The sequence below is a fragment of the Moschus berezovskii genome, chromosome 1 (genome assembly GCF_049115385.1).
Source record: "Moschus berezovskii isolate FMDL1 chromosome 1, NW_MosBer_1.0, whole genome shotgun sequence".
In the NCBI taxonomy this organism is placed as follows: Eukaryota; Metazoa; Chordata; class Mammalia; order Artiodactyla; family Moschidae; genus Moschus; species Moschus berezovskii.
Genome location: NC_142460.1, coordinates 91,872,999 through 91,885,960, shown reverse-complemented (window position 1 = coordinate 91,885,960; position 12,962 = coordinate 91,872,999). Strand labels below are relative to the sequence as shown.

Below are 12,962 nucleotides of genomic sequence, written 5' to 3'. Positions count from 1 at the left end.
AGCACACCAGGCTCCTCTGTCCTCTACTGTTACCTGGAGTTTGCTCAAGTTCATGTCCATTGAGTGGGTAATGCTATCTAATCATCTCATCCTCTGCTGCCCGCTTCTCCTGTTGCCTTCAGTCTTTCCCAGGGTTTTTTCCAGTGAGTCAGCTCTCACCTCAGGTGGCCAGAGTATCAGAGCTTCAGCTTTAGCATCAGTCCTTTCAGTGAATGGAGAAGGCAATGGCACCCCACTCCAGTACTCTTGACTGGAAAATCCCATGGATGGAGGAGCCTGGTAGGCTGCAGTCCGTGGGGTTGCTAAGGGTCGGACACGACTGAGCGACTTCACTCACTTTTTCAGTGAATATTCAGTGTTGATTTCCTTTAGGTTGGATTGGTTTGATCTCCTTGCAGTTCAAGAGACTCCCAAGAGTGTTCTCCAGCATCACAGTTCGAAAGCGTCAGTTCTTCAGTCCTCAGTCTTCTTTATGGTCCAACTCTCACATCTGTACACGACTACTGGAAAAACCATAACTTTGACTATATGGACCTTTGTTGGCAAAGGGATGTCTCTGCTTGTATGCTGTCTAGACTTGTCATAGCTTTCCTTCCAACGAGCAATCATCTTTTAATTTCATGACTGCAGTCACCATCTTTAGTGATTTTGGAGCCCAAGAAAATAAAATCTGTTATTGCTTCTACTTTTTCCCTTTCTATTTGTAATGTACTGGTTGCCATGATCTTAGTTTTTTAAATGTTGAGTTTCAGGGCAGCTTTTTCATTCTCCTCTTTCATCCTCATCAAGAAGCTTTTTAGCTTCTCTTCACTTTTTGCCATTAGAGTGGTATCGTCTTCATGTCTGAGATTGTTGATATTTCTCCTGGCAGTCTTGATTCTAGTTTGTGATTCATCCAGCCCAGCATTTTGTGTGACATACTTTGTGTATAAGTTAAATAAGCAGGATGACAATATATAACTTTTCCCAATTTTGAACCAGTCCATTGTTCCGTGTCCAGTTCTGACTGTTGCTTCTTGACCCGCATACAGGTTTCTCAGGAGATAGGTAAGATGGTCTGGTACTCCCCTTTCTTTTAAGAATTTCCTACAGTTTGTTTTGATCCACACAGTCAAAGGCTTTAGTATAGTCAGTGAAGCAGAAGTGAATGTTTTTCTGGAATTCCCTTGCTTTCTCTGATCCAGCAGATATTGGCAATTTGATCTCTGGTTCCTCTGCCTCTTCAAAACCCAGCTTGTACATCTGGAAGTTCTCAGTTCACATACTGCTGAAGCCTGTCTTAAAGGATTTTGAGTGTAACCTTGCTAGCGTGTGAAATGAGCACAGTGGTATGGTAGTAGAGACAAGCAAGAATGGTTATGGAAATAGGAGAGAGAAGGTCGTGTCCCAGAGGCTAAGTGCAGAGACATCCTCAGGACATGTGGGGAGAAAGAGAAGCAAATCTCACATACTGCCGATAGGTTCAGGAAGGTGAGGGCTGAGAATAACTATTGGATTTGGACATGTAAATCTCCCAAACTGACGAGAGCAGTTTCAGTGAAGTTGTGAGGACAGATCCAGATTGGAGTGGGTTCAAAATAAATTGGGATGAGATGAAGTGGAAACAGTGAATTCAACCAACTTTTAAAGAGGTTTGGTGTAAAAAAGAGGATAAAGAAATGAGGATATAAAAAGGATGAGGATGTAAAAAGTTTTGCTTAAAAAGCATTATTGAAGAAAAATGTCCAAATCAGGGCTTGAGATGGTTTTATATGATCCTGTCTGGTATAGTTTATAGATGGCCAATAAAAGCTAAAAGAAATGTTAACAGTGAAGTTGGTCTTTTGGGACAAACTTGCACTTAATACCAGTTATTCTAGTACATGGTCCTGGAGTCACTAATCTCTCATTCTTTATTGGTTATATCCCAGTTAAAAATCTTATCCTACCAATACACTCCTCTCTTTTCTTGCAAGACTTGTGACTGAGTGTGCTCTGGTTAGGCGTGTCTAAGATAAAGGTTGGTGAGGATTAATAGAAAGTTAAGGAAGTTTTAAATCTCTACCTTTAACGTTATTTTAAATCTTGTAGAGGAAGTTATTAAATAATTTATTTGGTAGCCATTAAGTAATTTATTCTGTTCCTTTTAAAAATAATAAAGAATTCTGTCAAAGTTTTGTAATGCCTAGAAATTAAAAACAAAAATTTGTGAATACTTCAAAGATTTGGAACCAATATAAGAAAAAACTGTAGCATGAAAGAACAATAGTCTAGCTTAAGTTTTTGTTTTCTTACATATTATATTTTTAAACTTTAGGAAGTACAACAGGAAATAAATACCAAAATATAAGAATTAACACCGATAAAACTGAAAAGCAAGTTTTACTGTGTTTTTTTAAGCATCAAATCAGGTTTCATATTTTTCTTAAAGATAAAAATCAACAAAATCTTCAGTTTTGTTACTAAAATTGCTCTTCAATTAAAAATGGTAGTAGATGTGCTCTACACGTAAAGTTATAGGTTCTGTAGTATTCCAGAATTGTGTTGATAAAGTGGCTTTGTGTATAAACCATCTCCATGTATATGTATTTTGTTTCAGTCCTAGTAATAAAGAAGATGTAGTTCTGTGAGCTATAAAGAAACAATACTGTTTGAAAAGTGATCTCAAATAACTATCATCAGCACTGGCTGACATAGACAGTTGTTCACTATGTATAGCTTGATCGGTGATATCATCACATGAAATATGAGTTGGAGACATCAGGTGTTCCTGTAGCTTAATTTAATGACTTGGGCTCAAGTTTATAAAATGCAGTTGGTCTTTCAATGTTGACCAGACAGTTTGCCTGCTGATTAATAGAAAGCTACATTAACAGTAAAATTCTACTTATCTTTTATTTATCTGTCTTATCAAAGAGTTTTTTCTTTTCTATTTTTCTTTTTTGGATCAGGGTTCCAGCTGAGCCATCTTCTCTCTTATCACTATCACCAAGTCACAATCAGGTAAAAAAAAAAAATTTTCCAGTTTTAGTTTCTTTTTAAATTAAGATCATTTTCTTATTTTATAATACTTAAATTGCAGTTAATTCCCAAACATCTATAAATATTATTACCTGTCTCTTCAATCTACAATTAACATAATATGTGCACCTGATACGAGTAGCAGTGTTTTAGACACCAGAGAGAAAGTTAAGTCTTTATAATACATATAAGAACACAGTGCAGAAATGGGAAAAAATTAGCAATAAGCACATCTGAAGAAATACTCAGTGAATGCAAAGTAAAAATTGCCTGGGTCAGCAGTAGTTTCCCAAAATTGATAAAGAATATTAGTAAGTTGATCTTTATCCCTGCTTGCATATGCAAAATGATCCTCTTGTTCCAGTTTTCACAGACAGACCTGGAACTCCATCGGAGAAGAGAACAATTAGTAGAACGTACTCGGAGAGAGGCACAACTTGCTGCCCTACAGTATGAGGAAGAGAAAATAAGGACCAAGCAGATTCAAAGAGATGCTGTCCTGGACTTTGTCAAGGTGAGTTCTTTGGGTTCATTGAATGGTACTCCTAAAGTTTCTTAGAATCAAGTGCATATTTGTTTCACTGAGGCTGTCAGATTTTATTGTCTTCATGGGGGAAAAAATTGATAATCATAAGGATTCTTGAGTAAATAGTATAACTATCTCCTGTTTGTGATTAGATTAATTGTCCTCAAAGGTAGGTAGGCTTGAGGATAATCAGAAGTGATTGATCTTGCTTTTAGGACAGTGGTAGTCTCTTACTCTTAATTAGCTGTCTGTCATTAGATGTATCACTTTACTGTCCAGCTGCTGTTTCCTAAATCTCTAGTGCATCATGAAAGTGAAAATGCTGTGTAAACTGTAAAGTGCCATGAAGATTTAAACTATTGTTATCTGAACCTATCACTAACTTCCTTACCTCAAAAATTTGCAAGGCTTACAGGCTTAATACCTTAGTCAGCTTAGATTCTTTTCCTTTCTGTTTTCTCCCCAGCTCAGTTCAGTTCAGTTCAGTTCAGTCGCTCAGTCATGTCCGACTCTCCGCGACCCCATGAATCACAGCACGCCAGGCCTCCCTGTCCATCACCAACTCCCGGAGTTCACTCAAACTCATGTCCACAGAGTCGGTGATGCCATCCAGCCATCTCATTCTCGGTCGTCCCCTTCTCCTCCTGCCCCCAACCTTTCCCAGCATCAGAGTCTTTTCCAGTGAGTCAACTTGTCGCATGAGGTGGCCAAAGTATTGCAGCTTCAGCTTTAGCATCAGTCCCTCCAGCTACTCAGTTAATAATCCTTATTAATACTTCTGTTTTAAACAGACTCTATAGTTGTCTCTAAATCTGGTTCACTTTTTTGGCCTGTATTACTTATATCCTTTTGTTCTGTAATCACCTTAGATATTTTTTTCTTTTTAAAATAATTATTTATATTTTCACATGTTTAATATATGTTTCTCCCAGGAATTCCCTGGTAGTCCAGTGGTTAGGACTCTACACTCTCTCTGCCACAGGCCCTGGTTGGATTCCTGGTCAGGGAACTAAAATCCCACAAGCCTAGTGGCGTGGCCCATATATATGTATCTGTCTCTCCCGTTTATCTATAAACTCCATGAAGAAAGGGACATATTCTTTCTATCATGTTTATTCACTGGTGTTTCCCTAGGTCTAATCAAGCCTTCGCCAACAGTGAAGCTCAGTAAATACTTTTTAAATGATCGAACAGATGAATCACTCATCCTCTAATTGCCTTCTCTTGTTTCATAACTCTAGCCAAAGTGTATCGTCTTTAACTACCATACACATGATAAATTCTTATGTTTTTTTAAATGTATAAAGCCTGCAGTGATGATATTTGACGCCCAGAGAGGATAAGAGTTTTCCTAAGGTTAAATACTCAGCTAGTAAGTGGCAGATCAAAGATTCTAATCAAGATAGACTGAATAGAAAATGGAAATGAAGCAGATGGAAAATGAATAGTTGCTTTAAAAAAAAATCTTGATGGTAGCTAGGCTTACCATGGTGATCACTTTGATATAGAAATATCAAATCATTATATTGTGTACCAGGAACTAATATAGTGTTGTTAATCAGTTATACTTCAAAAATAGACAAGCTCATAGAAAAAGAAGTCAGAATTGTGATTACCAGAGGCATGGCATGGGGGTGGGGGTATTTGATGAAGGTATCCAAAAGGTACAAACTTCCAGTCATAAGATAAATAAGAATTAGAGATGTAATGTATTAATACAGCATATATGTTAAATGTGAAAGTTGTTAAGAAAGTAAATCCTAAGAGTTCATCATTTCATTGGTTTTTTTTTTCTTTTATTTTGAATCTGTATGAGATGGTAGATACTCGTTAAACATTATGGTAATCATTTCATGACTTCTGTAAGTCAGATCATGGTGCTTTCTGCCTTAAATTGATACAATGCTATGTGTGAATTATGTGCTTAGTCGCTCAAGTCGTGTCCGACTCTTTGCGACCCCACGGACTGTAGCACACCAACCTCCTCTGTCCTTGGGCATTCTCCAGGCAAGAATACTGGAGTGGGTTGCCATGCCCTCCTCCAGGGGATCTTCCCAACCCAGTGATTGAACCCATGTCTCCCGCATTGCAGGCAGATTCTTACATCTCAATAAAACTGGAAAGAAAAAGGGGGACAGGCTGTCTCAAATCCTTGGTCAATGACCAGAATGCTGTACTGTCAGTTAATGATCATGGCTAACACATATTGTCCTCAGTGTTGTTCTATGCATTTTACATAAAATAACTCATTTAATACTTTTTAAATGATTGAACAGATGAATCACTCATCCTCTAATTGCTTTCTCTTGTTTCATAACTCTAGCCAAAGTGTATCTTCTTTAACTACCATACACATGATAAATTCTTATATTTTTGCCTTATGTAGAAATCATGTAACTAGTAAGAGAGAATTACATTGTAGATAGCCTTGATTAAAGGTCAAATTGGAGTTTGATCTTGAACAGTTAGGCAGACAAGAGCAATTTTAGTTTTTAAGCAGGAGAAAAACATGAGAGGGAAGGTACTTCTGAGAAACTAATCTCATGTTAGAATATATTTAAAAATGAGGAAATAAAGAAAATGAAATAGAGAGTAATTGCAGTAATTAGATGAAGGCATAAAACTAGACAATCTCTAAGTTTCCTAAAGAAGAGCAGTGTTGTCCAATGGTAAGGTCCTAGTATCAGAAATACCTGAATTTGAATCTAGCTTTGCTACTAGCTATTTGCTTGACTTTTGGAAAGTTACTGAGCCATTCTATGCCTTTCTTTTCCTTATTTGTGTAATATTTAACAGTTAAATATCAACTATTTCAGAATAATTGTGGCTGCACCTAGTACTTTTATTAGTATGGTAATTGCTACACCCCTTGCTACCACAAAGGGTTTTATAAAATAACAATTAAGAGTTTTTAGAAGAAGCATCATTATGTCTTATACATAGATGTGTAGTGAATGTTGAAAAATTATTGACAATGAATGGGGGGAAAAAAGGTTCCAAAGCAAGATTTTGAGGCTGAAAGAATGGTTTTAATGGGAGTTAGCTTTGGGGAAAGAAGGTCAGATTTAGAGTCAGAAGACATAGGTACAAATCTGAGTTCTGCTGCTTACTTTGTGACCTTGCACAGACCATATAAACTCTCTATCCTCAATTTTTTCATCTTTAATGAATATGATTATGGTGTTTATCTCACAGAATAAGAAGAATCACTTGAGATACTGTGTGTAGGAACATTATAAAACACAGTGCAGATATTGTGAGGTTATTAATTGATGTAATAACAGAAATTAGCAAGTTAAATGAAAGAGCCAGTTATTACCGGAAATGATAGGGTTTTTTTGGTTATGTAGAACATAAGATGACAGTGGGGTTTCCAGGTAGAGAGTTTCCACAAACATTTGAAAATACAAGCCTGAAATTTGGCTGATGGGAGAGAGCTAAAGCTGTTAGCATTGGAATAACATTTGAAGCCATTAGAGAAAGAATGATTTCATTGAGAGAATTTAGTGAGAGATCACTACTCTGTGAATATGTTTTTATCCGTGTACATATTTTAAAAAGCATAGTTTTTAAAATGTTCTGTTTATAGATGCTTGTATACACAGAAAAGTACTGTATATCAGCTTACTGCTTTTCCGCATTTAAAACATAAGCTACTTAAGGAAAGGTTGGCATCTTGTAACTAGTTAATTTAGAAAAGTGTCATACATAAGAGATACAGAAATTAATGTGAGTGGTTATTTAATAAATAGAATTTTTCGTTTCCATTGTTCCAAATTCTAACCAACTTCCCTTTCTTGTGGGGTATATAGCAAAAAGCATCGCAAAGTCCACAAAAACAACACACCCCCTTAGTTGGTGAGGTAAGTTTATATAATCACCTTTCTTTGAAATTTTTTATTACTGCAGTGAAAATGAAATCGTTTGCATGTGATTATCATATGTTTTTAGTGATCAAATTATTGCCATTTTCTTTTTTCCCTTCACAAAAATCTACTTACTAGGGAGAAAAAAACATGGGCCAGGAAGTTTATCACAATCTATAGATGAGGATTTTTTTTTTAAATTTATACACATCCATCTGGAGGTTATTTATTACCCTCCTTGCATCCCCAGCAGAGATATCATCTCCCTCATCCATTTTCAAAGCTACTGTGAAATGAGAGATGGTCCTGAGATGTGTATCTAACACAGGTGATTGGTGTCAGTATTAAACCAAAAGCTCTCCATAGTATTTCTACTTCAGAGCTCATTTCCTAAGTGTGTATGTTATTGGTTATACTTTGTACACATTAATTTTATCGTAAGTTGTACATTTTCATTATAAATTGACATGTAAGATTAATTGCTTATTAACCTTTTTAAAAATCTGTGCACCTGTTTTGGTTTGTTAAACTGATGCTTACTAAATATTTTCCTTGTAGTTGGCTTTTTCATTAGCTACTTTCCTTTGTCTTTGCCTTTTTATTTTTTGAGTTTATGATCACCACTTCCTTAAGAATGCTTTAACATGTTTTTTCATGTGAATGATGACTTTGTTTTTTGTAAAATAAGTTATTTGAAAACCTAACACATGGGGCTTTATGAGCATCAGTTTTCAGCACAGTGTTTTCGTAGTACAAGTGTTTCTAGATTGGTAAAATATATTGGAAATGTTTTAAATTATCCATTATAAAGTTTTTAAAATCTTAGACATGTAATAACTATTTTTGTTCATTTATTTGAGAACTTGGGCATTGGTGTAACACCTGAAAGATTCACTCAAGCATTTTCAGTTGTCTTTTCTTCTCATGGTAATAACTGTACAAACCTTTGACAGTCAGAATTTGGTGTTAATATACTCTTCCTTTTTTACCCAAACAATTCCTTCTTAATGATCCTTCTGGAGTAATTCATTATATAAAACTTAAATCTCTTCAGGAAAATGACATGTACAGTTTAAAATTTCCAATTGTACCCTTGTTTTGTCTTGAAAGGTAATGAAGAGATGCTTTGAATAGGAGGCATGACTCTTGGGTTTATTGTTTTGAAATTATCACTAGCTCACTAAATAACCAGAAATTCTTTGTTATTGCTGCATCTGTACTTCAGCTTTCTCTTCTTAGAACAGAGACTAATTTCCTGTTCCCTCCTCCCTTTAGAAAGTTTTTAGGCAATAAAATCACATTTGAAATTGTTTAAGTTCTTTAGAAGAAAATCATTACAACTTACTAGCTGTTATGATGCTTGAATTCTGAATGACTGTGAATGTGTTCCTGTATGTTAGCATCTTTACAAGTATGTGTTAATATGTCTCTCTGCATGTGTATTTGTGAAATTCGTCATGTGTGTGCATAGCTTGGTTTTGACACTGCTTCATTTTTCTCCACCTCTCCAGTGTCCCTTCCCATCCAGAAGGTCTCAGCACACTGATGATAGTGCCTTGTTAGTGGTAAGAACCTTGCACAAAATGGAGTTTTACATTGCTGTGTCTCAAGATTGAAGAATAGCTATTGTACTTTTCTTTCTGAATTGATCTAAATACCATAAAACATGATGAGCATCATTACTGAATGCTTTACAAGTAGTTAGAATGTCTCCCTACATTACTTTTCATGATTTACCCAGTATTCCAAGTATTCTGCAGATGTGATTCAAATACCTTTGTTAGTGTTCTCAAAAGTAAAACATCTGCATTGAGAACCATATTGGCTTTGTATGTGTGTTGGAGGAGAGGACATAATAGTTTTTAAAATGTAATTTCTAGAGAGTCCCGGGCACTCGGAGAATCCGGGTAGCCCCGGCTGGAGCCATGTCCCAGAACCTGCGCACTGCTCTCATTTTCGGCGGCTTCATCTCCCTGATCGGCTCTGCCTTCTACCCCATCTACCTCCGGCCCCTAATGCGGCTGGAGGAGTACAGGGATCTTCCTGATCCAGGGATCAAAGCTGTGTCTCCTGCATTCACAGATGGATTCTTTGCTGCTGAGCCACCAGGGAATCTCATATTTTTACATTAGGAATCCCGTAAAAACATTTCAAATATAGGGAGCTACAGGGAAGTGAGACAAGGAGGTTTAAGCAGATGCTCAGACCCAGAGAAGGAACAAGCCATAAATCGAGCTGGTATTGTTCAAGAAGACGTGCAGCCACCAGGGTTGAAAGTGTGGTCGGATCCATTTGGCTGGAAATGAGAAGACTAACACCACCTCTAACTTTGAAAGTAGTCAGAGACTTCATGCTTTCAGTTCTGCAGCAAGTTCAATAAGTCACCTGGCTAGAGAACGGCTGGCTGGAGCAGAAAACTCTAGAAGGCCATAAAGAATCCTGTGCATGAGGATTACGTCCCTTCTTAAAAGAACCGTGAAACAAATCATACTGTTAGGGTTTTCATGATTTGGTTTCCTTTCTAAAAATGAAGCTGTCTCACTCAGCTGGGCTTGAAGGCTATCTACATATTATTCAGTCTCTACCTCTTAGCCAGCCAAGCTGTGATATGAATACAAGCAACCAGTAGACTGGGGAAGATTCTAGACTGTTTTGCCATCCCCCAAATAGGAAATTTCAGGGGAAAACTACCATATTGAGCAGCCTCATAGGGCTCTTTGAAAATGTTAAAGTTGATAAAACTCTTTGAGGACAAGGTACATTGTACTTTTTAAGAATAAATAGTTCAACTCACTGTCTCATTAGGAAGGTTGCTGCATGTTGAGAAATAAACAAATTTGAAGCAAACTAAGTGGGCCTGCATGCCTATTAGCAATCATTGTTGAATTGACTGAAGTGAAAATGTATATATTAAAATGATTTCTCTTACTTCAAAAAAAAATGTAATTTCTAATTACAGATGTACGTTGTTAATCATTAATTTGTTTTGTGAGTCACCTGTATGATGAATGGTTCCCTTATTACTTCATGATGCTAATTATACGACTGTATATTTGACACCCTATTCTATTATGTATTTTAAGCTACTGAAAATCCCAAACTTTTAAAAAATACTTCCATCTCAAGATTATCCCTCCATACCCATTTCATTTTATAAACTCAGGGAAACATTAACTTGAAATGCTATCTACTGATCTTTGTTAACATTAGTTTGCTTTTCTTTTTTAATTTTATTTGATTTTATTGAACACATGCAAATTTAGACGATACCTTAAAACACATTGGTTTACTTATTGTCGGTTTCATCAGCTGAAAATGAGTATAAAATGAGAACTTTATTGAAGAGCCTCATTTTTATCAGCTTTGCAAGAGGGTTCTAACCATTTACACAGTTGGTTTTCCCATCATGTTTTATGTTACTTTTTTCACTGTAGTGTTGAAAACCAGCAGTTCAAAAGCCTATTGTCTGTAGCAATTCCTGTCTTAGGAGCTGGTGACTGCTGCTGCTGTGCATGCTATTGCATGAACTACATACGTCAGCATGAGATTCCTGTTACATAAACTTTCACTGTCAAAAATCTCTGTGTTCTGTAATCATCATTTCCTTTATGATGAATAAAACACATTTTAACTGGGCAGTCTTAGAAAGAAATAAGCTTCTGGGGTTTTAGTTGAAGTTAATTGGCTTGAGAAGCAAATAATAAATTAATGTAGAAAAATACTGAGAGCCTGTGATGATCCAGACACTGTACCAGCATTATGTCATTCATCCTCAGAGCAGCCTAAAGAGCTAAGGGTAAACTTAACACCATTTTACAAATGATTACTGAGGTACAGAATGTTTTGTCCAGATTGACTTCTCCAAGATCACGTAGCTAATAAGTACAAGGCTGGTTCAGATCTAGATCTGAGTTGACTTAAAACCTGCATGAACACCGTGCTATGTTGCCTCCTGTACTATAATTGAAAACACTTTGGGGAACTGAAGATAAGATTTAATAACACGTATAGTAAGTGCTGAATGCCCAGACATTTTTATCAAGGAAAAAGTGGAATTTGGAAAAACAGCCATAAAATCCCCCCTTAACGTGAAATTTGAAATTTCAGCCATTTTCAAACACATCCACGTGTATTTTACTTAATAGTATTCATGTCTGGCTTAAATTAGATGGCCTTTAAAAGCAGGAACCATGTCTCAGATATTTTTGCATGTCAAATAGTGTCCAGCATGTACACAAAGAGCCATTTTTTAAATCATACCTCTCCTCTGATCTTAACCAAAACTGCTCTTAAATGACTTTTAAGAGCTTAAGTATCATCTTCACATGGTAGAATAAAGTTCATATACTTCTTTAATGTGGTCTGCAAACCCTTTAGAATAAGTTACAAACTTCTTAACATGGCCTGTAAGTTCTGTGCACTCTGGGCATTATCTGTCTCTCATCTCTGGTATCATGCTGTGTCAGCATTTTTTTCTGCTCTACAGATATGAGAAACCCTTTTCCACCTCAGGATCTTTGCAAATGCTGTTCCCTCTGCATGGAATGTCTCTCATTCCCTACATATACCCCTTGGTTGACTCCTGCTGATCTATCCGGTATCAGCTTAAATGTCACATCCTTAAAATGGCTTTTCTGCAACACTGCTTACCCCAAATCAGTTCTCCACTGTTACTTGTCTTCATAGTACTTTTAGGTGGGAGTTTATTGTTTTTTATATCCCTCCCCCAACGATAGACTGTTAGATTATAAGTTTCATGGGCATGGGGATATTCTCTGTTGCATTTACCTATGTATACTAAATCCCTATCATAATTCCTGGGATATATTAGTTATTAATTACTAATAAGTTATTCCTGAATAATTTGGAAGTTTTATGTATTCTTTACATGTAATAATTGTTCATTTGTTAAGGTAGCCAAGCAGTTAGGATTAGGTATTTTCACTGCAGTCGCCCAGGTTCAGTCCAGGAAACTGATGTCCTGCAAGTTGCATGGTGTGGCCAAAACAAAAAAATAAAATCACAGTCAGGAAAAAAATAAAAAGTTGTCAAAAAAAAATAGTTTTTGTGATGAGAAGGTCTGATGATAGAGCAAGTAAATGTTGAATTTGATTTAAAGACCTCAAAATACGGGATTTGATATAAGTATTAAGAAATGTTTAATATCTGTTACACTAGCATTCTCTTAGGGTTGCCCTTGAGGCTCGTTGCTTTCGTATATGTTACATCTATGTCTAGCCCATCTCTAGATACTAGCAAGAATCTAGACTCATTTCACTTCCTCTTCTCTCCATTCCTTTTTTCCTTCTTTGCCAACTTAGTGCTGCTGCTGCTGCGTCACTTCAGTCGTGTCCAACTCTGTGTGACCCCATAGACAGAAGCCCACCAGGGTCCCCCGTCCCTGGGATTCTCCAGGCAAGAACACTGGAGTGGGTTGCCATTTCCTTCTCCAATGTGTGAAAGAGAAAAGTGAAAGTGAAGTCGCTCAGTCATGTCTGACCCTTAGCGACCCCACAGACTGCAGCCTACCAGGCTCCTCCATCCATGGGATTTTCTAGGCAAGAGTACTG

General features: G+C 36.6%; 1 protein-coding gene across 8 annotated transcripts in view; it reads left to right on the top strand.

Annotated features, from left to right (window-relative positions):
• LRCH3 (leucine rich repeats and calponin homology domain containing 3) overlaps positions 1 to 12,962 on the top strand; it is a 102,521-nt gene that overhangs the window by 65,886 nt on the left and 23,673 nt on the right. For 4 of the 8 annotated variants that reach the window (XM_055399332.2, XM_055399002.2, XM_055399074.2 and 1 more), the window contains exons 11-14: positions 2,931 to 2,982; positions 3,365 to 3,514; positions 7,339 to 7,389; positions 8,904 to 8,957. In XM_055399332.2, coding sequence (XP_055255307.1) covers positions 2,931 to 2,982; positions 3,365 to 3,514; positions 7,339 to 7,389; positions 8,904 to 8,957 — 307 coding nt within the window. The remainder of the gene's footprint in view (positions 1 to 2,930; positions 2,983 to 3,364; positions 3,515 to 7,338; positions 7,390 to 8,903; positions 8,958 to 12,962) is intronic. The other 4 variants (XM_055399244.2, XM_055398988.2, XM_055399418.2 and 1 more) reach the window with 2 other exon arrangements.